The 22839-nt window shown below is 46.0% G+C and overlaps 2 protein-coding genes and 1 long non-coding RNA gene across 9 annotated transcripts; 2 read left to right on the forward strand and 1 right to left on the reverse strand.

Annotated features, from left to right (window-relative positions):
• Positions 1-61: 61 nt before the first annotated feature.
• Positions 62-3728, reverse strand: LOC108164985 (golgin subfamily A member 6-like protein 6). Of its 4 annotated transcripts, none has more exons than XM_033396321.1 (12): positions 3318-3726; positions 3057-3253; positions 2940-2983; positions 2606-2879; positions 2315-2539; positions 2093-2253; positions 1638-2014; positions 1263-1577; positions 917-1172; positions 629-831; positions 304-525; positions 62-238 (listed from the first exon to the last, which is right to left on the reverse strand). In XM_033396321.1, exons 2-12 carry the CDS (start codon positions 3082-3084, stop codon positions 208-210), a joined length of 2136 nt encoding a protein of 711 aa, XP_033252212.1. In that variant the 5' UTR covers positions 3085-3253; positions 3318-3726; the 3' UTR covers positions 62-207. The 4 variants fall into 4 exon arrangements, with proteins under 4 accessions (XP_033252212.1, XP_033252216.1, XP_017156498.1 ...); XM_033396325.1 differs by having other exon boundaries at positions 2606-2892; positions 3318-3725; XM_017301009.2 differs by lacking the exon at positions 62-238 and having other exon boundaries at positions 433-525; positions 578-831; positions 3318-3727.
• A 1812-nt stretch (positions 3729-5540) lies between these two features.
• LOC108151693 lies at positions 5541-6540 on the forward strand. Of its 4 annotated transcripts, none has more exons than XR_004473270.1 (4): positions 5541-5619; positions 5677-6070; positions 6140-6277; positions 6342-6540. It is a non-coding gene; the product is annotated as an uncharacterized LOC108151693 (long non-coding RNA). The 4 variants fall into 4 exon arrangements; XR_001774749.2 differs by having other exon boundaries at positions 5561-5613; XR_004473271.1 differs by having other exon boundaries at positions 5575-6070; positions 6140-6281.
• A 14202-nt stretch (positions 6541-20742) lies between these two features.
• On the forward strand, positions 20743-22689 carry LOC108165174 (chitooligosaccharidolytic beta-N-acetylglucosaminidase-like). The gene has a single exon (XM_017301246.2). The coding sequence runs from the start codon at positions 20865-20867 to the stop codon at positions 22683-22685; it is 1821 nt and encodes a 606-aa protein (XP_017156735.1). The 5' UTR covers positions 20743-20864; the 3' UTR covers positions 22686-22689.
• Positions 22690-22839: the final 150 nt, after the last annotated feature.

Consider the following 22839-nt stretch of genomic DNA (forward strand, 5'->3'; position numbering starts at 1 on the left):
CAAGCTGCCAATTATTCAATTACCAGGCCCACATTCTCAGCCAATAAGTATAATGTAAAAGTATAAGTACAACGCGAATTTATTCTACAGTATTGACTAAAAAGTTCACAATAAATTTTGCCGATGAGTGTTCAGAGTGTTTTTCGTATTGTCTGGTCTGCTTCCGGTGGCGGATAACGCTGGTGATGCTAATGGTGATCTCAGTGCTCAGTGGTCCTGGTAGCCGATGGTGGAAAAACTATAAGGAGATGTGATTGATATGACGCTGATTTCTGCAGGAATCGCTATCGGTGGTCTGCTTACTGGTGGCGCTGCTGTGGCTGATGGTTGCTCAAATCGTGCTGATGGACAAAATGACCGTTCAGCGGCTCGAGGTATGTAACAGTGGATTCCAAATTTCCCTGCGTCTCCGCCTGCGGCTGTAAATTCAGATATTCTGGATGCATGGAGTAGCCGCCAGCTTGGAAGCCAAGAACTTCAGCCGCTGGCTGTGTATTGTTGAAAATATAATCTCTCAGTTCCTTACTGAAATCGGAATTTGAAATCGTTTGAAATAGTATTACAATTTCTTTCCTACCAACTCTAGGAAGCCACTTATAGTGCGCTGGCTGACTGCTCCGGTACCTACACGGTGTCCTTTAGTTGAGAAATCTCCCAGTCCATTTGGATGTTCTTCTCGTGCTGCCTATCCCGCAACTTCAAGAGGCGAGCATTGTCATTTGAGCTCACGTCTGTAAGCTCCTCCAGGCGCCTGAGCTTCTCCTCCTGGCGATTTAGTGTTTCAAAAACGCGGCCTAGATGCTCCTCCTGCGAGCAGAGCTGGTTCGTCACCTGCAACGAGTAAGATTATTGCCGTAGGCGGCCTATCGTATCAGATATCGTGTCGTTTCGTTTCCACAACGTATCGACAACGGACCTGATTTATCTGCGTGTCCTTCTCGCCAGTTTCTAAGTACAGTTGTTCTATTTTGTGATTCAGCTCGTTGATTTCGTCGGCGCGCGCGGATATCGTCTTGCAGTCGCGACTCGCGTGCTCCCGCAACTTGACCACCAGCTGCTCGGACCGGAACAGCTCCATCTTCACGATTTCCAGATCCGAGTGCAACTGCTCCTCCCTTTGGTCATTGGCGTCCAGCTGGATTTCTGTGAGCTTCAACTTCTCCTGCAGCTCACTGGGGATTTTGCAATGAAAATACTCGTATGCAGGCACTTAACTCTGGCGCAAAAGTTACTAAAATTTTCAAAGCTCGGTGGGGCCTCACCTGATCATCGTTTCCAGCTCATTGTTCCTCGTACGCAGCCTCAGAGAATTTTGCTCTTGCTCGTGGTGCAGGTCAATAAGCTGCAGGAGATTCTGTACCTTAAGCCTCAAATCACCTATCGTCTGATCTTTCTCCACACCAGTGTGTTGGATGTCCAATACATCTAGGCGCTTCTGTTGTTGGTTTATGAGCTCCCGTCCCTTATGCAGCTCCGCCTCCAGGTGACCTACATGCTCGCTGCTCTTCGCGAGTTCCTTCCGTGTCCAGACCAGTGCACCATCCGACTCCTTCAATAGCTGATTCAGCTCCTGATTGCTGTTCAAGGACAAGTCAAGATAACTTAGGGACAGTTCATCCGAGTCCTGCTCTACTCACCGAGCGACTAGATTGTCCATATCAGCCTTCGCCGCCGCGATGGTGCTGTTTTTTATGGCCGCGTTCTGTATGGCCAGCTGGTTTGCGTTTTCGTTTCTTTGTGCCTCGCTGCGTCGCAGCCTCTCATTTAGGTCGCCCAAGGTCTGCTGCCAGTTTTCCTCCCCAGCCTTCAGCTTTCCCTCGAGGTCCGCCTTGAGTCTGTTCATCTGTTCATTGTGATCCTTATTGATCTGCAAGAGCCGGGCCTCCAAGAGCTGTTTCTGGCTCCGCAGCTTGTCTATGTCGCGGTACAGACAAGTGTTGGGCGAAACCTCTTGGCCGACAGTTGTCACACACACCTGCTCGATATTCTCGACAATGCTCTCCATCTTGCGGTTCTACGGATAGATGGCAGAGAGATATATGGAGAGTCCTGCACTAGAGCAGAGGGCGAAGGTTTGCTCATTCAGTCATACCAGAAGCTCCTTCAGCTTATCTTTCAGCTGCTCTTTCCGACTGCACGCCTCGAACTCGTCCTTGGCCATCTGGATGGGCTCCAGGTGATCGTAGAGCATCATGAATCCCGAATCGACGGCAGCCTGACATCGTTCCTTCAGATCTTGCACACTATCGGCCGCTGCAAAAAGAAAGCCTCAGCTGTGTTCCTAGAGTTCGGAATGGAATCCATGGAAACTCACGCAAATTTTTGACCAAACTGCTCGAGTCTTCCTTGTTGACAATCAACTTGCTATCGTCGTTGACGACAAGGGTCACAAAGCTGTACGTTCCAAGCAGCTTGGACTGCTCCAGGTCTAATGATCTCAATGACTCTACGAAATCCGATTGAAGGCATTGCAGCTTTTGGTACTGCGTCTCGACGGTAAGCAGTCGATTTTGCTCATCGATCCCCTGGAGGGATTTTCCTGGTTTTGGGCAATTGGGTTGAAAATAGTACCGGATGGAAATGGAAAGATGGAGGGTAAACTTACGTGTCTCGACGGCGGAAGTATCATCCGTCTTTACGAGACTCAGTTGCCGTTGGGCTGGCTGCGACATCGTGGATTGGCGCTTCTCTGACTCCGTCGACCTCTCAGGCAGAGACCCCCAGGTCGACTCCGAGAATAATTTTTGATTTGGCATGGAGAAAACGCTCTTACTGCAACCCGCAATGTTAAGGACCGAATAAGTTCTACACGATGCACCTAATCGGACGGGTGCTTGTGAGCGTGACCTACGCATGATGGGAGCGGGGTCGTTCGAAGCCTGGAAAATATTCCTTATCAGATTGGTCAGCATCCTACCTCTTGTATCGACTGAACTCACCCTGAAGTTGTTGGCTAATGCCCTCAAATTACTGGCTTTGGTGGCTGTAAAAGATCGGGGAGACGGTGAGGATGGAAGCTAGGCAGGTTCATAGATGCCAGGGAGCAGATAACTCACGTCGGACGTATCTTGGATAAGTATACATTCTGGATACCGGTAATCACTTCACTGCATGCGTACAATGTTTTGAGCGAAAAACAGAATTTCATTTGTATTGAAGACCAAAAAATAACCACTTAATAATTTTTGTACAAACACGGAGTGTTCGATAGTGTGTGCTCTGACAGTTAATGCCTGTGTTGCTTGGTTTCGGGCTAGGGTGATGTTTTTGTTTAGTTCCAGCCAAAAAAAAAGTCCACAAAGGGGCTCTATAATTACCTGCATGGTAGCTGCATGGGGGACGGTAGCTCATAATAGACCAGCAACAGAAGCGCCCAGATGTAAAGGACAACCATCAAGTCGTTGTGGGGAATGATCAGATCGTCAGCGAATTGAAGCCTTAGGTTCATAATCTTCTGCAGCTTATTGGCGTGCACCACGAACACGAGCAAAATACTCCGAAGCTGCTTTGGCCCAGAGTTAAGTGCAAATCTATTGCAAATCCGCAGCAAGCTGCAGGAGAAAGCGAAGCGCAGAGAAATCCATCTGAACGGCAATGTCCAAAGGGGGGAGCGGCTCCGCTCGGACCTGGAAATCGTGATGATGGAGCTGTTCCGGTCCAAACAGCTAGTTGCGGCTTTATAGAATTGAGAGCAAAAAAATTTTTATACGATTTCCAACGGATTCCGATTTTTAGTAAGTAACTGACTGAATATATTTTCAACAACACACAGCCAACTTCTCGGCTTACAAGTTGGACGCAGGGAAATTTGGAATCCAGTGTAAAATACCTTGTCATCATTTATCGATAGGAACTTGTATGTTAGTATAACTTTTATCGGGGCTTGGCACGAAGCCGAAATCCATTGATTTTTCGTTTTAATCACGGTAGGCAAGGACCGTGGGCTTTTCAGCAATTCAAAAAATTAGCAATTCGCGATGCTATTATAGATTCGCTGTTAAACAGTCTAAATTTTGTCTAAAACCGTTTAAAGAGCTGATCCCACTCACATATACATACATATGTGTGTATATATATCGCAATTCGGATTAAATATCAATTCGTTTTTACATACGAGGGATGTTATATAAATTAGATTTAGTCAAGAGACCACTGCAAATATAAAATAGCTTCCTGCCACCTGGCCTCGTATCTGATGTGTGGTTGTAGTGGTGGGAAGCCTTCACTCATTGTGGCATATGTCAAAATTAATTTCGCTGGTATTATTTTGACAGGCTTTCATGGTAAGCTGAGACTACCATCCAACCCTCCAGACACGGGCTCGATTTCAGCCCCAAATCCATCCAACAGTGTGGCGTTGCATAGGGTTGGGGATCAGCAGAGGTAACTTTTACATTAGATTTGATTTTTTTTTTTGCTTTGGTTTCGTTTTGAGTGTTTTTTGTGTTGGTTTTTTGGTCAGTCATCGCCGGCGTTTGGAAAGGATGGATTTCTTCCACATCATCACGGAGACAGGCAATGGATGGGGGAATGTACCGGTATATACCACCTCCTGCTCCCAATTCCATTTATTCTTCCACTCGAATCCCTATTTGATGGCATCATTTCGACAATATGCAAATCTCATTTCCCTCAAACGCATTGCAGAGACCACAAGCTGCGGCTGATATCCAGATGGCCATTAAAACCATTACTCTGGTACCTTGCCCCACCTCTGACCATCATCCTGGTGGCACACCTCCTGGCTGATCCACATCCACATCCACCTCCACTGCTCTGCCCAGCAAGACAACAAATTACAAAAATTAAGAGACCATTTTTGTGGATGAAATGTATGGGACCGGAGGGTCCGTCCAATGGGGGTCCGCTGCGCACGGCAGACGACACAAGTGGCCAAGGTCCTGGACACTGGCAGAATGAGAGGGGTGTGAACATGGCGGGACACCCCCTGCACCCAGTCACTCACCTACAGAGGGGAGGCGTGTGCAAATTAATGAAATTAAATCGTCTTCATTTGATGGCTTTCAGAGCAAAGAAGAGAGGTTCACTCCCTGCAGGTCTCACAGCAAATTTCCCCGTGTAGGATTGGGGAATGGGGAGAAATCGAGAGAAAGTCTGGGAGATAGGAAGAAGCAAGGCGGAGAAAGTTGCCGTGAACTTACCTCGTATTGAAATTGAATTAAAGAAAGAAATGATTAATAGAAATACAAGGTGCGAAAGATATATTAAAAGATATAAATGAAAGAATATGTTAAGCGAATATGAGATGGAAAAAGATGAAGAGCAGATGTACGGAAAGAACAGCCTTTTACAAATGGAACCATGGCAAAAAAATTATACGAGCGGTACGTTGTAAGCCGTGACAACGGCCGCGGCTCTACTTTTGCACCTGGTACCTATCATTTTTTTAATTTATGCTATATATTGTATACGTAGGCGGCCGAATTGGTATCTCAGTCGAACATTTCCACATGCTTTCTCTCTCTCGAAAATACCCGATATAGTAGTCCTTACTTTTCAATCGCTTCGAGCTGTCAAGTGCTAGGTCGGGGTTCAAATCAAAAGAATTCAGTCTTGTCGATAAGTTCCCTCAGAAAACATAGTATTAAACGTGTGAGTGTAAACAAAAAATGTATACAAATTAGAAATTTTGTAAATATTTTTTCCTCCGGATAGACCGAACGTTTAAGTGAAACCGAAAGTGAAGTGAAAACTCAATAGCGGCCTGCGGATTGTTCGGTCTCCCGCCCCGGGGTCGGGGCCCTCAAGACACCTGTCCTCATCAGTTCCGCATCAAAATTGTGAACAATTCTTAAATTTTTCTGTTTCCTGTAAAGTTGTTCTTTTGGATTGATTTTTTGGAGAGATTTTAGAGATTCTTGAGGGTTACACATACAATATACTCATCACAGACTCGACTCTTGTTTTAAATTTATTCGCTGATATGCAACGGTCTACGAAACAGTAAGGACGATCACCTACACTTCTATAAATACTACTACTACACTCGTCGCACTACAAATACACTACATATGTACCTACATATACTCATCAGATGGACATGTCTATGGTATGTATCCCACTTGACATTATGCTATATTTTTAGTCACTTTTTTAATTTAATCGCTGGTATCAAAAGGTCTATCAAATGCAAGATTTCTTGGGTCAAAACACGTGGGTTCTCAAACTGGAATAAAACACAATTACAGACTATTTTTTCCAAACTGAATGCTGGATAGTTGACTCTACAGACTCTAGAAGACATACACAATGGTCGGTAAGTAAGTCATTCTCCACTGTAATTTGTTCGATTCTGTCACTTTTTGGGTTGTCATTTGCAGGACAAAATCGATGCGGACTCGGAAATGTATTTGGACCATTCTTTGATACCTATTTTGCTTTGAAATGTGGAGTAGGCCCACTGGCGCTACCATGATAAAAAAAAAAACGCGTAGAACTCTACCTCTATCGTAGTGTGGAAAATAACTCAATACGCTGTCAGACATAACCACATATATAAGTAAATTAAACCAAAAATCATTCGCGTTTTGTTACTATTTTGAAATACAGTAGAAGGCAGGATCGTGTTTCGGACTACTTATATACCATATGGACTGTGGAGGCTGATCAAGAAATTGTATTGTAAACAAAGGCGGGATTACGTGAAGCTGGAGAGAACATTGAGGGAAAGCTGAGGGGCAAGAACCACTTAACTCAATCTTCTTAACGGTTAGGGCACTCAAAGTTCGACGCGAGCTGGTAATCGCCTTGCTCCCGAAGGAGGTCTGAATCGGAGGCTGAATCTCCCACTGGGAGGGCGGAGCGGAGCGGACCGGACCGGAACGAAACGAAACGGAGATTGTGTTTTCACTTTCGACATTGCATTTAATACGTATGAAATTGTTTGGTGATGGGATCCGGAACGTGATGCGAATACACAGAATTAATTGCAATCGCCGCGGTGCGGTGCGATGGCAACCGGAGAATCAGGCCGACCTCCAAGGAAGCAGCCGAGGCTAGGACGGGTGGGCTCCACTTCTGACCCACGCCTGGGCGAGGCAGGAATCATCCGTTCATAATGGCACTGGATATTGGCCGATGCTTCATGCTGTGTGCTGGATGCTGTATGCTGGGTGGTGCTGCCTGTGGCTTTCTTTTGTCCCTGTGCGCACACAAAAGCGTCGGGGCAAAGGATGGCCCAACACATTTGCCACCTCCACTCCCACACCCACCCCCACCCCCACCACATGCTGGAAGCCTGGTCGCCACGCTGATCTTTGTAAAAGGTGCCCCAGTGGCCAGCCAAATCCTGCTCCCCACTCAGCCCACACTCCACCTCCACGTGCAGCAAGAGATTCAATGGACAACAGAAATTAGCAACAGGAATCAACCGACAAACAACAATGCAGGAGTGGGAATGGAAATGAGCCCAAGCGTGCCCAGCACTGGAACCAGGAGCCAAGGACTCTGGCGCTGAATGGAAATGAATAAGTGAGTGAGTCGCAGGAGTGGCAGGTGTGGAGCCGGGCTAAAAGCGCAGCGCCAATTGTTTGGAACAAACACCCACAAAAAACTAGTGAGCAAAAATGAAAGAACGAGGCAATAGCCGACACCTGGCGATTAGCTTTTTTGGGCATTCCCCTAATGGCCCCATTCCGTTGTGGTTGCGGCTGTCTCGCCTCAAAGCAAATGCACAGAGATAGTGATAGAGACAGAAAGAGAGAAATAAGAGATAGGGAGAAAATGCTACTGAATTGATCCTTAAAGGCTGACTCGATTTCGTTCCAACCTGCCATGCGGCACCATCAATTCGCTGTCCTTGATGTCCATACCCCATAACCGATCTGTACTCTCCGTTTGAGTATTGTACCTAAGACCTAAGGCTAACCGTTTCATAGATGTATCTTTATGATCCCAGGAAAATATATCCATCGACTGTTAAAGTCTCTACGTTACGTGCATATTGCATATGGATATTCGTATGATCGGGAAGTATAACTCCCGAACGATTTTGGTTTGGCGAAAGTTTCGATCATTGGAGCTACTTTCGTAGGAGAAGCTTTAACAATTTGAAATCAAAATATGACCTTATTATCATATAGAAAAGTGCTGTTTGGCTAATATCCAAAGGTATTTGAAACGTCGATCCGTGGCAGTGAACCACCTCCCGGTGCTCCCATTGTTGCTGCAGTTGTATATCTGTCTGTTCTGTTCTGTTCTGTTATGTTCAGGTCCGCCTGCGGGTGGGTAAAATCGGTGTCTACATATGAGTATATGCCGTCATTGTTGTAGGCCTTGTGAATGTACGAGTGAACGAGTGTACGAGTATTAAAGGACATGTGTATACGGGGCACTTCCATTGTGTTGCTTCTGTGGCACTCCTCTTCATGATGCTCTGTGCGCAGGCAAAACCCCAAAAGCAACAATTGGGGGGTATACTCAAACAAAAGAAAGTAAAGGGCATTCCTTAATGGGTCAAACAATGGGTCTTCCTGCTTGTTCATCATAACCAAATGAACAAATATTCTGGCGAACCGATCACTTACCCTAAACCGATTTCCGTTTCTATTGTTTTCCGATTCCGGCTTAGGGTATGCCCCACTCTTGTCGAATATTTCGCTCATTGTTGGCCGTTATGCAGAGCCAACAACAACAGCAACAACCACTTGGTGGGAAATACTCGCTCTACGAGTAGCAGTCCATTTCCATGTTAAACTGGGATCAAGTGCCGAATGAAATTTATTGCCGTAAATGAGAGAAGAGACCTGAAGGCAGACTTTAAACGACCACCCGCATTGCAATGTCCCCCAAGACCCACGCCCACACCCAGCACCCAGCACCCAGCACCCAACACCCCCATGTAAATCCACACCCACACCATTTCCATTTCGTCACACGCGGCGTATGCGGATTGCTTTGGCCCTGTGCCACTCGACGACTTGCAGCGGTGCAAAGGCCCGCATCTGGGGCATTTGGGTGACACTTGATTTGCCTGTCAGCGGTCACAGTTAGGGACCACTGCAATTACTAAAGCGCCACGCCCCAAACGGCGGGGCTTAGAGCCCATCCAGTAGGGGTGGAGGGCGCTGGCGGTAGAGCCAGTGGTGGCGAGCACACAAAAGATTTTTCTTAGAAAACCGCAGCACAAGGCGGTGGGTGGAAGGCGCCTGCATTCCCAAGTAAATTACAAACAAAAATGTTGCCTTGCAACATGGAAACGAAAACGAAAACGGAAACGGAAATGTGGATGGGGATGCGGCACGAGCTTGGGAAGCCAAAGCGAAAACCGCAACGGTGAACGAAAATGTAAACAGAAACAAAAAGAAAGCGATGGCGAGGGGGAAAATGAGCAAAGAAGAAGATGGAAAAAAATCAAATTGAAAATGAAATGCAGCAGGGAGAAGGACGGACGAAGCAGCAAGCCAAGGAGCTGGAGCTGGCAGCAGAAAAAGACGGAGAAGGAGCAGGAGCTGGAGGACGAGGAATAGATCGTCGTGGCTGAAGGACGCGGCGGCGGCCAAGTGACTGACGGCGTCTTTCAGTCGCCAAGTACATCCATCCACAGCCTTCCGTCACACCCACCTTGCCCCTATCCCTTTCCTGGCCCACACGCCAGCCCAAACGTTGTGCCCCTGCCCCATGGCTGGCTTATGCACATTGGTGTGTGTTTCCCAAGAAACCTTTGTTGCATTATTGCCGCAATTTTCAGAAGTGGTGACGTGAGAGCCATCAGAGTGCTTCATCCACGAATATTGCCCTGTCCTGCCCCGGCCTGGTCGGGTGTCGGGTCGAGTCTGGTCTGGCCTGGCCTAGTCGAGTCGGGTCGGGTCGGGTGTGCCTGTGCCTGTGCCCCCTCCTGTCTTTAGCCAGACAGCCAACAAATAACAACTAAGTTGGCAATTTGAAGTCGCGCGAGGCGAAGCAAGGAAAAAACTCGACGGAATGAAGAACCACGATCGAGCGATATGTGGATACTCTTTCGAACAAGAACAAAAGACTGAAGGATGAAGTTAGCTCTTCTTTGATTTAGAGGTTGTTCTAGGATCGGAAAAGGGAGCAAAAGTCTAAGGAGTCGATTTTCATAAACTAATACATTAATTATAATAATAATAAGTTGCAGCTTTGTTGCGTTATTTTGGCAAACCCCACTGAAAAGTATGTTGCAACGTCCTGAGTAAGGGTATTCAACCAGCAGAATGTGGGGCAAAGTAATGCCAGAGGAGGCAACGGAACGGCAAGTATAAGAACAACAGCTAAGGGCAGCTCATCTCTAAAGTGGTTAGCGTTGGCCACTTCAGTTCCGGATTGAGCTGGAGCTGTGTCCATGGTTATGGATAGGGGATGGGGGATGGGGGATGGGCTGAAGGGCTGGTGGCCTGATGGGCTGACGGGTGGGTGGCATGAGTGGGTCCACTCCAGAAGAGGGACATTGGTCATAACACCTGCACACAGTTCATAAATAACCCACGGCAGTACACGAAACTAAAACAAACTTGATTAAATTTGATCCACACACAAAAGTCAAATGAACAGAACAGAACCTTCGGGTTTGGTGGCAATGGCAGTGGCAGTGGCAGTCCCTGGACTCGGCCCGGACTCCCCCTACCGATCTTTGATAAAACTGAGAAGTGCCAATTACAAAAATAACAAGTTAGCCAAAAACTTATGGCCACTGTTTTGGATATACTCGTACTCGTACTTCTCGTATTATTAAGCTTATACCAAGAAATCCGCTGGTCTGCATTGAGTCACGGACTGTGTTCGAATGCGTTTGTGTGCGTGTGCGTGTGAGTGTGTGTGTTTGGCCGGCAAGGACATTTACATGGTTTGCTGGCTGCTGTCCTGTTTGCCGGCTACAACTTTGCCGTAGCATACTTTTGCGGGCACATTGATTGGCCGGGCTACTCCAGTCCACACCCCTCCACCGACTGGCAGCAAGAGTCAACTAGCAGCTAACTTGATCCATCTGCAGGCCTGCAGCCAAATCGAGGTGGGGCACGGGCACGGGCACGGGCACGGCCACGGAGTGCCCGGTCAAGGAGGGTAACTCAAATTGACTGCAGCTGAGGCCACAGCAAGCAGAACTTTTGCCAGCGCGCCCCAAAAACAAAGCCAAGTTCTACCAGCTTGCTGGAAAGGGGAACGGAACGGAACGGAACAAAACGATATAGAATGGAATGGAGTGGGGTGGGAGTCCGGAAGGGACAACAATATGAAATAAATTCCAATAGAGAATCTGAAGAATGGGTTGAGTGGAGAGGAGTGGCGTGGAGTGGTGGTTGTGTCTTGAGTCTTGAGTCTCGGGGCGAGAGGGAAAACGGACCGTAAAAGGGCCAGCGTACAACAAATCCGTACAAATTGAATAAGAACTCAATCTTGGCTACTGTCAAAACAACTTTTTTTTGTTAAGGGGAGGATGTCCCCGGCCCAGAACCAGTACCGGGACCAAGGCCAGGGGTAGGAGAAACCAGAGATCCGTGACCAAGACGGAATGATAGAAACACAAGACCCAAAACACGCAACACACACACACACACACACACACACACACACACTCATACGAAGGGGAAGCGGATGTGGATGTGGAGGCATAGAAGATGCGGCAAAACAGAAAACAGAATTGAAAACAAAAACAAAAAAAGGAATGGAATTGAATTGAAATTCCTTGGCAATTGTTTGTGTATCATTATGGTCATCATCAGTGTCCACGATTCCGGTCTCTGTTTTGGTTTGTGTGCATGTCTGTGCCTGTTCCTGCGCCTGATACTATTATTATTATTATTATTATTATTATGGCCATCGATGCAACATGCTTCAATGAATTGGTTACGCGTTAAAGCCAAATTACTGGGTATCGCATAGCCCAGTGCCAGAGCTCCAACAGAAGTATTTTTCCTCTGATATCCTGTCGAAATTGGATTCCAATTGACTCACAGATCGTATTCGACTGCACATCTTACATCATCTTGCCTGTCAAGTGGCGACACCACCGTTACGAAGCCCTCCGACGGAGGGGCGCTGCCGTATGACGCGCGTCGCGATAGCCGATCCGTTCGACGACATGCAGGAAAGATACAAATACTAATTACGAGAAAAGTATGTGAGTAAATATTAGTAATTAAAGAAGAGGAAGGTAATTAGAGGTTGATATAATATGGTAGAGGGATATTATAAGTCTAATCGTTTCTTTCAAGCAATAATTCGATCTCAAAAATGGAAGGGAGTGTTTCTACAATTTCTAATTTCCAAATTTCCTTTAAAAAGAAATCAGCTCAGGGACTAGTGCCACAAGCTTTATATAATCATTGGATAACTCTAAGTACGATCTTGGTAAACTAGAAGCAACCAGCCGTTGCTCTTCCTTTACAAAATAATCAACTCAGACCGGAATCAAATAATTGTATTGTATTTCGTTGGCTGCAGATTTCAGGCCTTAAATTCACGGACTGGGAGTTATAGTCCTTACATTTACCTCATTGGTGACCCCACTTAATGCCTGGGATGTTCAGAGGTTAACACTGAATTAGTAGGCGGTAATTGGTACACAATTGGGCTTTAAGACGCTTATCGATAGACATGAGGCGCTACTGGTGATGTGGCCATCGATTGGTTTCGCTTTTGTGGCATTCGGCTTTGCTGCCTGTCAACGCACGCGGCACTATTAATTATCATGTTAAAATGTAATTAATTAAAGATGTCGTCAACGTGCGTTTGCACATAACTTTCAATGAAAAGTTAATAAATTACATAATGCCGAAAATGAAATTACAAACGCCGTCAACGAGCCCCGACAGCAGTAGCAGCCACAGCGACAGCGACGGCAGCGGCAGCGGCAGCGGCAGCCACAACCAAAAAACAAAAAAAAAACAAACAAAAAAAACACCAACAATTATATCAAAAACAACGCCAGTAATAACACCAACAAGAATACTTATATGATAGCCCGATGCTTTTAATACCCTCACAGAACCATGAATTAAATTGAGATCCAATTGAGCCACAAGTCGGTCGAGCTATGATGACTCAAATAAAACTACAGATTAAAGAATGTCTTCTTTTTCATCCATGGGAACGAACACCCGATCTTGCCGTTTTCAATCTACACACAAAAAACATATTCTGCCTGCAGAATACCGAAGGAATTTGGAATATTTTCATTCGAGTTTCAGCCAGAGATATTTAAAACTAAGGGCCTCGACTCTTGGTGCTGATGTTGCCTTTTTTTGTGCGTTGTGCAAGCATCTGGTCAGAATGGTAGGACCCTCTTCAATGGCATTACAAACGATGCCTGATAACAAATCAAACGAAAATGTTTAACCTGCCTGTCGTCCATTGATATGTGTGTATTTCTCTGGGTGGATGGGTGCTAGTGTGGGTGTTTATGTGTGTTTGTGTGGGTGGTATATTTGGGAGAGTTGGGGAAAAAAGCATAGCAAAAGAAATTAATAAATACATAATAAATATGCGTAATAATAATGACTAAAGAAAAATCAGAAGCAATAAATTTTATTTGAGTAGTTGTCATCCCTTTCGAAGGCCAAGAAAAGGCAGCAACAAAAACTATAGCATCGTAATAACAACATTTATTGAAAGAGTCGATAACGAATAACGAGGAAGTTCAAGTCAGATACCCAGTATCCCGACAATGGGATACCCAGCATTCACCCACTGGGGGCCATTTGTTGTATACTACCCATAGTTGATGTGATGTTCCACATGCTGCACGTGACTCGAGAACTTTTTGAAATGATTACACAAATTTTTGGATTATATTATATGGATTTTAGTTTATTAGCCGCGCAAGGCGAAGGGGGTGATTTAGATGCGAGAATTATAGCAGGCGGACCCGAATTGGCCCGGGAATAGTTTGGATTATGTGGCAGCCAGGTCACTGTGACAAACCTACAAAGATGTTTGTTCTGCCACAGACAATATACATTAAAACATAGTAAGATGAGTAACGCCATACAGCTATTTTGAGCTCGAATATTGGCATTCAGATGAAGAAATTACATGAAGTCCAAGAAAGCTCACATTGAGGAGAAAATAGAGCATAGTGCTAGCAAAGACAATTTCTAACATCTTTTTCAAATAGGACCACCATTTATACCATGTAATGGTAAATCCCACAGCGTTTTCTTTATTATTGGATTGCATAAAAGAGTTTAACATAGTATTTGATTCTATGAAATCCGAATGTGAATGGTTTACATCTACTACAAAACGCTTAATTCTGGCTGTAAAAAAATACGAGTACATCTGTTGTCGCCTTCGAGTAGGGGTTATATCCAGGGCAGATACTGTACGGAGCGTGTAGAGAGGGGGAGAGAAAGATGTGAGGTGCAAGAACAATGCTTGACATGTCATAAACGTTTATAAATTTTCATGCGCGTAAATAAAATCGTAACAATATTAAAAGTGATGCGTTGCGGTATATTAAATAGATGTCTGCTCGAAGGCGGAACTTGGGGCGCTTTAAAATAATTTATCGCATGCAATATTCACACGCACTCGCACTCGCACTCGCAGTGCCACACACATGCTCAATACGTGCGTGGGTCGGGTCCTCAAGTGCGTGCCGCTTGTTTGAGTTTCACTTTTTTTTCGGGTGGAATGGAAGGGCTGTTGGGTCCTCATGCCTGCCAGCCTGCCAGCCTGTCTGCCGTTCTGACGTTAGAGGCACATTTGTAAGCAAGTCAGGCAATCGTTTGCCCAATTAAGTGCGATGAAGCACCAGCAGAGCGGGGCATAAATGTTATCACAATGGCTAATTCGACAAAGTCAAAACACTCGGATTCGAGGGGGTGGTGGGTCTCGCCAAATAACAGCCGGATAAACGGCCCTGTTCCGCCCCCGCCCACGCTCCTGTCAGCTCAATTAAAAGAGAGACATGCATATATTCATACAGATGAATGGAGGATGAAGGAAACATACATTTCGACCCGCGAAGAACAATCAAAGCGTTAACAAAGGGACCCAGTCTCAGTTTTCCCTCAAATAGAGCTGGCTATTTTTGAATTCGCTTGAATACATATGTGAGCACTTTTTAGGACGCACATCGTGATTCCATTATAACGTCAGTGTAATTTTTCAATTATTTAAGCTTAAATTTTAAATTTTCGATCTTTATTCTTGTAATAACCACATGCATTACCTATTCCATTTCTCTTGGTATTGGGAGTTCTCATTTTAACACAACTTCGGCTAATTTTAAGTATTTCGTCGTAACTAGATTATTTGATATTTGATATATAGAATTTTTGCATCATTTTGTTCCATATCTGTTGGACTATTGGCTTAATTGACAAGCCCTTATACCATTTTGAATATTCCATCTGTTCCCAGTATTTTCACAGTAAATGATATGAAAAAAGTTCTTTGAGAACTTCCATATGTCTATTTCGTCTATTCCATTTATCACAAATTCTATATATTGCCATTTTTCTGCATTATTGAAATTTTTCTAACTGCCTTAGTCGCTTGCCTCCCACCATTTTGTACTTTATATTTACAGAATATTTATATATTTCGCTCATGCCCAAAGAAATACCAGTATTTTGTATATCTTTTATACTCAGAAAAATTCTATACATTTCTCATCGTTTCCCAAACGAGAATGTTGTCTGAGTACTTGGCTTTAATCAGAGTACTCGAAAGAGTTCATTCGCTTGTCATCTTGGCTCTCGAACAGCACTTATTTGTTATTTAAAGCTTACGCTTCACTGAATAATTCCCAATTCACTGAAATGCCGAATTTGTATTCAAAAACGAGGGTTTAAAAAAATCGTAAATAAAAAGTTTTTGCATGATTTTTTAATTTGCATGTTTTTCCGCTGCACATTCAACAAATACAACAACAAATTTGTTCAAAATAAATCGCTAATAGTTATTAAGACCTCTGAAAACAACTCTGTCAAATGCAAGTGTTGTCGACCAACGATCATGGCGGAATTTTGAGCCTCCATTGTGGATAATCTCCTGTGGAATCCAATGATGTTGACAGCTGCCAATGGAATGCGAATGGTGCAGCAGGTGCATGCCGCAGCTAGAGTCGAGTATGGAGTGGAAGCCACAGACTTATCCGCACATTTCTCAAGGCAGTGCGATTTCTCTGCTTAATTTTTTGCCGGCTTGCGTGAATGCATCTTTTGAGAAATCGTCTGACTTGTCAACGTCACAGCGCAACGGATACGAACTGCGGACGACCCTTTCAACAATGCCTCACACACGGACACTTAAAGGACATACTGGAAAGCGTCGCCGTTTATCAAATGCTTTGGAATGTTATGCGATGTGTGCCTCCTACTTCTCCTACATCCACACCCACATCGCTTGCCGTTGCGTTTATCTTTGCCCCCACTCTTTCTCTCTCTCACACACTATTTCTCGTCCTGTCCCATTCAAGAACAAGAAGGAAAGACAAGCATCTGAGAACAAGCCGAACCTTAAATACTCTTGATAATCCATAGTTTCTCATTTTCATTTTTTGATCCATTTACAATAGACGAGCAGAAGAAACAGAGGAAGGAATCCAACAAGATAACGAAAATGGGCGTGTGAGCATGTCGCGCAAATCTCAATCATAAGAGCCACAAGAAGAACGAAATCAACAATGACAATTAGAACGGAAACAAGAGGGCCGGTACGTAAGTGACACTCTACGACAAAATGTCAGACAATGCCAAGAAGAACATCGTACATTTGTATCCGCTCCGTTTCTTCGTTTCGCATTTGAGTACGAGCCAAATATTTAATATTCCGCTCTTCCGAAAGAGCTGATCGGTGCTTTGGCCAAAGAAAGTCCCTTTTCTCATGCGCACAAATTCAAACATGAGTTTGATTGTATGTGTTGTGCATCGGAAACTACGCAAATACCTGAAATTGAGACACCATCAGAACCATTAACCATCGAACCTGTTCCTGAAGTCTATTCGCACATTCAATTCGCTCGGAGCAATATAAATAGTTCTCAATACTGGGGCAAATGGTTTTAAGGGTCAGCAGGTAACATATGTACAAATTGTTAAAGATTAATTGAATTATTCCTCTGATATTGTGGCACTTTTTGCAGAAAAGGGAAGGACTAGTTACTAGAAGCGAACATCCTGATCGAATCGTAGTCCTCTCTGATAGGGTATAAAAAGCGCAAATCAGCCACAATTGCCGCTGACAGGCGCAAGCATCCTGCTTTGGCTTTTGTGTGTGTCTTGTCACAGGAGGTATCCATATATCCTCTGTGTGTGTGAGCGTCACTTTGTGGCTGTCTCCAACTCCTTTTCTATTCCTGTGTGTGTGCGAGTGTGTGTGTGAGCTTGCGGGTGTCTGTGTGCGCTTGGCTTTGACATTATTTGTGCTGCAAGCTGACAGATTTTCGTTTCGGCAGCATTAAATTGAATTTTGACATTGCTTTGCATACATATGTACATATATCAAGATATAGAGAGCGAGAGAGAGCGAAAAACCCCACCATGACTCCCCAGGAACTCCCGAACGATGAGTAGTGCCCCAACAGGCTGATGAACTTCTTGGGTTCCGTTTCGGTTTCGATGCTGCCTCGATCTTGTGCCAAAAAGCTCAACAGACTGATAAACTTCTTGGTTTCCGTTTCGGTTTCGACGTCTAGGCTAAAAGTTAGGCAATTCCTGGTCAGCACCTTGGGGCTCACAGGTCACGCGGAGGGGAGGACCACGACCAGGACCAGGACTGTGATGCTGCTGCTGCGTGGCCACCTTGAAAATTAATTTCTCACGTTTCATGTACAATTTGTATGGCCGGAAGCATTTTCAATCCGTTGTGGCTGGGGGCCCAGTGCAATAGTGCCCTGCCCATCCTTCCCACCGCCTCTCGCTAATGAAGGTTTCATATTGCTCTTGTGTTGTTCTGCCAGCTATTCCTTATGTCCCTGCCCCTGCCACTGCCACTGCCACCTCTTGTGGCATGGCACTACCCGAGCACACAAATCGCCGCACGTACCAGAAGCTTAACTTCTCTTCCTCACGCCGCTTCTCCTTCCCCTACTCCTTAACGGAATGCAGTCCAGACACACGCACACGCTCACGCACACACATTCCGTGCAGTACCCAGTACTTGCAGAGTTCAGGGGTATATTGGCACCGTGAGATTGTATGCAACGCGAAGAATATATACTCTGGGCCATAAGCTCTTAAAGCTGGTATATATTTGAATGTATCTGGCATTCCAAGCTCTGGCATTCACACTTTAAAGATACTTTTTCAGATATCTCTCCTCTCTTGCGATGGCTATATTTGTTGAAATTTATCGGGTATTCCAGGGTCGGAATATAGATTGTAACTTTATTGCTTGTTTTGTATTTGGAGCGTGTAAAGTGATTTTTGTGTGGTCCCTCTGCTTTTCCTTCTGCTGCTGCTGGCTTTGGTTATTAGCTTCCTTCCACTGGGCTTCGTATTCCTATTCTCTTTCTTCCACCACTTTGTCCGTTCGTGGTCTCCAGTGCCCGTTGGCCAGTGCCCAGTCCAAGTCCCAGTCCAAGTCCTAGTTCCATTCCGTTTGCGTGTGTTTGTCCAAATTGCACGGGATTATGGGTCTTAATTTTATGATTGCTTCTTTAATCAGCCTCTGTAACTGCACGCCAATTATGTCCGGGTCCGTGCTAATTGTTTCTGTTTCTGTTCCAGTCTTGGCTTTATCCCCCTCCACCTCCACCTCCACCTCTCTCCTCGCCGACAACGCCTTCCGAGGATTGTTCCTGTAATCGATGTGTGTTATTTGCGATTAGTCGAGCACCAAATGAGCTGGACGGTCCGGACAAGAATGACTTGCCCATCACGTATTTCGGTCTCTCCTCTCCCTCTCCACCAGCTGGAGTCCAGCCTCGCCTGCCACTCATTTGTCTCCGTGGCATGGGGCAGAATGACACAGTGGCAGGGAGGCGGACAGGGCAGCCAGAGCTACAAGTAGACATAATGAATGCATGCTTAACCGTAATAAAATGTTGCGGCATTTCGTACAACCTGCAAAACATGGATGAATCTGAAACGAACCGCCTCCCGCACCACCGCAAACTACGAGTAAGAGTACATGCAACCACATGAGTGGCTGCTCGTACTTGCAACACATGCTTTCTCACTGTCTTTCCCGTGCACAGTGTGGTCGGAGGGCCAAGAAGATTATCCACAAAAATAAAGGACCACACCTTAAAAGATGAAATAAGCAATGTCGAAAACAGTCGACATTGGAGCTATTTTTGGAAAAACTGGAAAAACCTTCTTGGCAAACTGTGGCGACTCTGTGGCCTCACTGTGGCCTCACTGTGGCCTCACTGTGGCCTCACTGTGTCCTCACTGTGGCCTCACTGTGGCCTCACTGTGGCCTCACTGTGGCCTCACTGTGGCCCCACTGTGGCCTCAATTTAGCCCCATTGTAGCCCCACTGTATGGTGGCAAACATATTATGAGTGAAGAACAAGGCAATCAAATATTTTACATCCGTCCCCACACTGTCAGATGTCGGATCCAGCAAAGCAAAGCCAATAGGGACATCAACGACCAACGAATCCTCCATCAAGTATTAACGAAATAGATAAAAAAAAATCTCCTGAAAATATATTAGATTTTATATTGATTTATATCAATTTGGGCAATTTTAAAAATCGAGTTTCACGAATTTAACAAATATTTTGAGCCTCTGCTAGGGCCACACCCAACATTTGCATGGAACTCTGTTCCGGTATCATTTTCAAATTGATTACAACATAGCTGATGGGACTGGATCCAAAGATTAATTGGCTAATATTGGGCTGCGTAAACCAACATTGGCACAACTTTCTGAAATTAGTCTCATCGAAGGATTGCCTCAGGTTCTGCCGTTGGCCGTAAAATCCCCTTCTGTTTTTTTTTCCGTGCGAATGTCACACTTTTTTGCCATGTGCGAATGCGTATCTTGATAACGAAAAGTGCCCAATTACAGGTCTAATTAAGAGCTAGTATCCGTTTTATTTATTCATACGACCGTCGTGTGCGACATCATGGAAATGCCCGTTCAACAATTTGGTTTATAATCGTGATTTCGATATGTTTTTACGACTTTGATTGAATAAATTCTCATTCATTAGTTTTTCTGTATTTAACACGCATTCACAGACGAACGCGATTTCACTTAAATGTTTCATTCGAGCTTTTTACACTCGATTCCTGACATTCCCATTTCTGCAGTTCTTTTTCTTGTGCTTGCGAGAGGCTTGTCAACGCTGCGATACATTTTATTTGCATTAAGTGGAACCCCCCTCCCCCACTAAAATTCTGTTACATTTTTTGCGGGGTTTCCAGGCCCATCCAGTTGAAATAAAGAAATGTTCAGTGATTTTCAGTGCTTTTTCTGTTTATTTCATTATCCTTGCCAAAATTTAATATACACGGTTGTCCCTAGCCAGGTAAGCAGCCAGAAGCCATCCCCTTGCCAGGAACCTTAAACCATCAAGGTTGTCGGCCACTTTCTGATGTTTTCCGACCACCTCCAGGTAATTTTCGAATCATTTTTACTCGTAGATTGTAAAGTTGATTTCAATATCTTCTTCATCTCCAACCAACTCCAAACTATAATTTGATTCCGTTTTTTTCCATTTCGGACCGGATTCTTCTTTCTAGAGCGCATATTTACTCTTCGGCTTTAGCATCAGCTCTACTTAATTCCCATATCGCACTCGATCCCACTCATCGACATCGGAAAGAGAAAACAGAAGGCTAGGTCTATTTTAAAGTCAAATACCTAATACAAGGGGCTATTGAAATCTCAAAATTTTTGGAATATAAAATAAACTTATTTTTATTTACAATTTGTTCGGCTATTTCTATCGCGCTTTTCGCGCATACATTCGCACGTATACAATGATGTTCGCTCTCTGGATTTTCGTAGTCCTTGGCGTTGGGTTGGCGCGGGGCAGCGGTGGCGGCACAAAATGGCTCTGCAGCCAGACAACCTTCTGTACGACCGAGAGTGAGATGGTGGAAGGGGAAAACTACAAAAGCGAGCGCTTCGAGAGCCAGCGGGACTGCCGGCTGTCCTGCGGCAAGTACGGCTCCGTTTGGCCAATGCCGACGGCGAAGGTCAGTCTGTCTCATAATCGAGTGCACTTCGATCCCCAGAAGATACACTTCGATGTGAGGGCGCCCAGTAAGGCGACCAGTCAGTTCCTGGACGAGGCACGACGCCTGTTCTTGGGTAATCTGCGCAAAGAGTGCCGCCGCGACTGCAAGCTGGCCAGCAGCGCGAAGATCGTGGTCAAGGCCAACGTGATCAGCGAAAGCCTGGTCCTTGACTGGCGCACGCACGAGAACTATAAGCTGGTCATCAACACAACGAAGGCCACGGGCACCGTTGTGAACATCCAGGCCACGACGGTGTACGGAGCGAGGCATGCCTTCGAGACGGTGAGCAATCTGGTAACGGGCAGCGCGGCCAGTGGCCTGCTGCTGGTCAGCGATGTCATCATCTCCGACCGTCCAGTCTACGCACATCGCGGCTTGATGCTGGACACTTCACGGAACTTCATACCCCTGTCGTATGTGCGGAAAACCATCGACGGCATGGCCGCCTCCAAGATGAATGTGCTCCACTGGCACGTGGTGGACGCTCACAGCTTCCCGCTGGAGATCACCCGAGTGCCCCAGATGCGGATCTACGGAGCCTATTCCAGCTCGCAGACCTACTCCCACAAGGAAGTCGTCCAGCTGATGAAGTACGCCCGCCTCAGGGGCATCCGCATCATCATAGAGATCGATGGGCCTGCGCACGCCCACAGCGGCTGGCAGTGGGGCCCAGAGGAGGGGCTGGGTCACTTGTCCGTGTGCCTGAACAGGATTCGCTGGGAGTCCTACTGCGCGGCTCCACCTTGCGGCCAACTGAATCCCATGAACGAAAACATGTACACGGTGCTGAAGGAGATCTTCCACCAGGTGGCAGAGATGGGGGCACCGGAGGAAACCATACACATGGGCGGCGACGAGGTGTACTTGTCGTGCTGGAACACCACAAAGCAGATCCGAGACAAGATGCTGGACGAGGGCTACGATCTCAGTGAGAAGAGCTTCTTCCGCCTCTGGGCGCAGTTCCATCAGCGCAATCTCCTGGCCTGGGAGGAGATCAACCAGCGCATGTATCCCGGCATTCCAGAGCCCAAGCCGGTCATTCTCTGGTCCAGCCCCCTGACGGATCCCCTCGCCATCGAGAACTACCTGCCCAAGAATCGGTTCATCATCCAGACCTGGGTCGACTCTCACGAGCCGCTAAACAAGATGCTGCTGTCCCGAGGCTACCGCATCATTGTCTCCACCAGGGATGCCTGGTATCTGGACCATGGCTTCTACGGTAGCACCGAGTACCACACCTGGCGGACCGTATACAATAACAAGCTGCCGAAAAGTCGCGATCGGCGGCAGGTCCTTGGCGGCGAGGTGTGCATGTGGAGCGAATCAGTCGATCAAAACTCGTTGGAGTCACGCATCTGGCCGCGAGCTGGGGCCGCCGCCGAGCGGCTCTGGTCGAATCCAAAGGAAGCGCCTGAGCTGATAGAGCGCCGCTTCTATCGTTATCGGGATCGTCTCGTCGACCGTGGCATCCACGCGGATGCCGTAACCCCTCGCTACTGTGTCCTTCACGAGGGAATGTGCGAACACTATTTTTACGACACAGATAATAAATACCTCTGAAAGCAGTTTCGTGGACTGAATGATGTGTCCTTTCGTCCTACTTATAAGCAAAAGAATGTACATATACCAGGGTTCCCAAAGCAGTTAGCATCCAATAGGCACAATATATGTGAACCAAATATGTGCCTCTGGTGTATCTCTCTCTCTCCCTTTC

Source organism: Drosophila miranda, chromosome XL (assembly GCF_003369915.1).
Source record: "Drosophila miranda strain MSH22 chromosome XL, D.miranda_PacBio2.1, whole genome shotgun sequence".
NCBI classification, from domain to species: Eukaryota; Metazoa; Arthropoda; class Insecta; order Diptera; family Drosophilidae; genus Drosophila; species Drosophila miranda.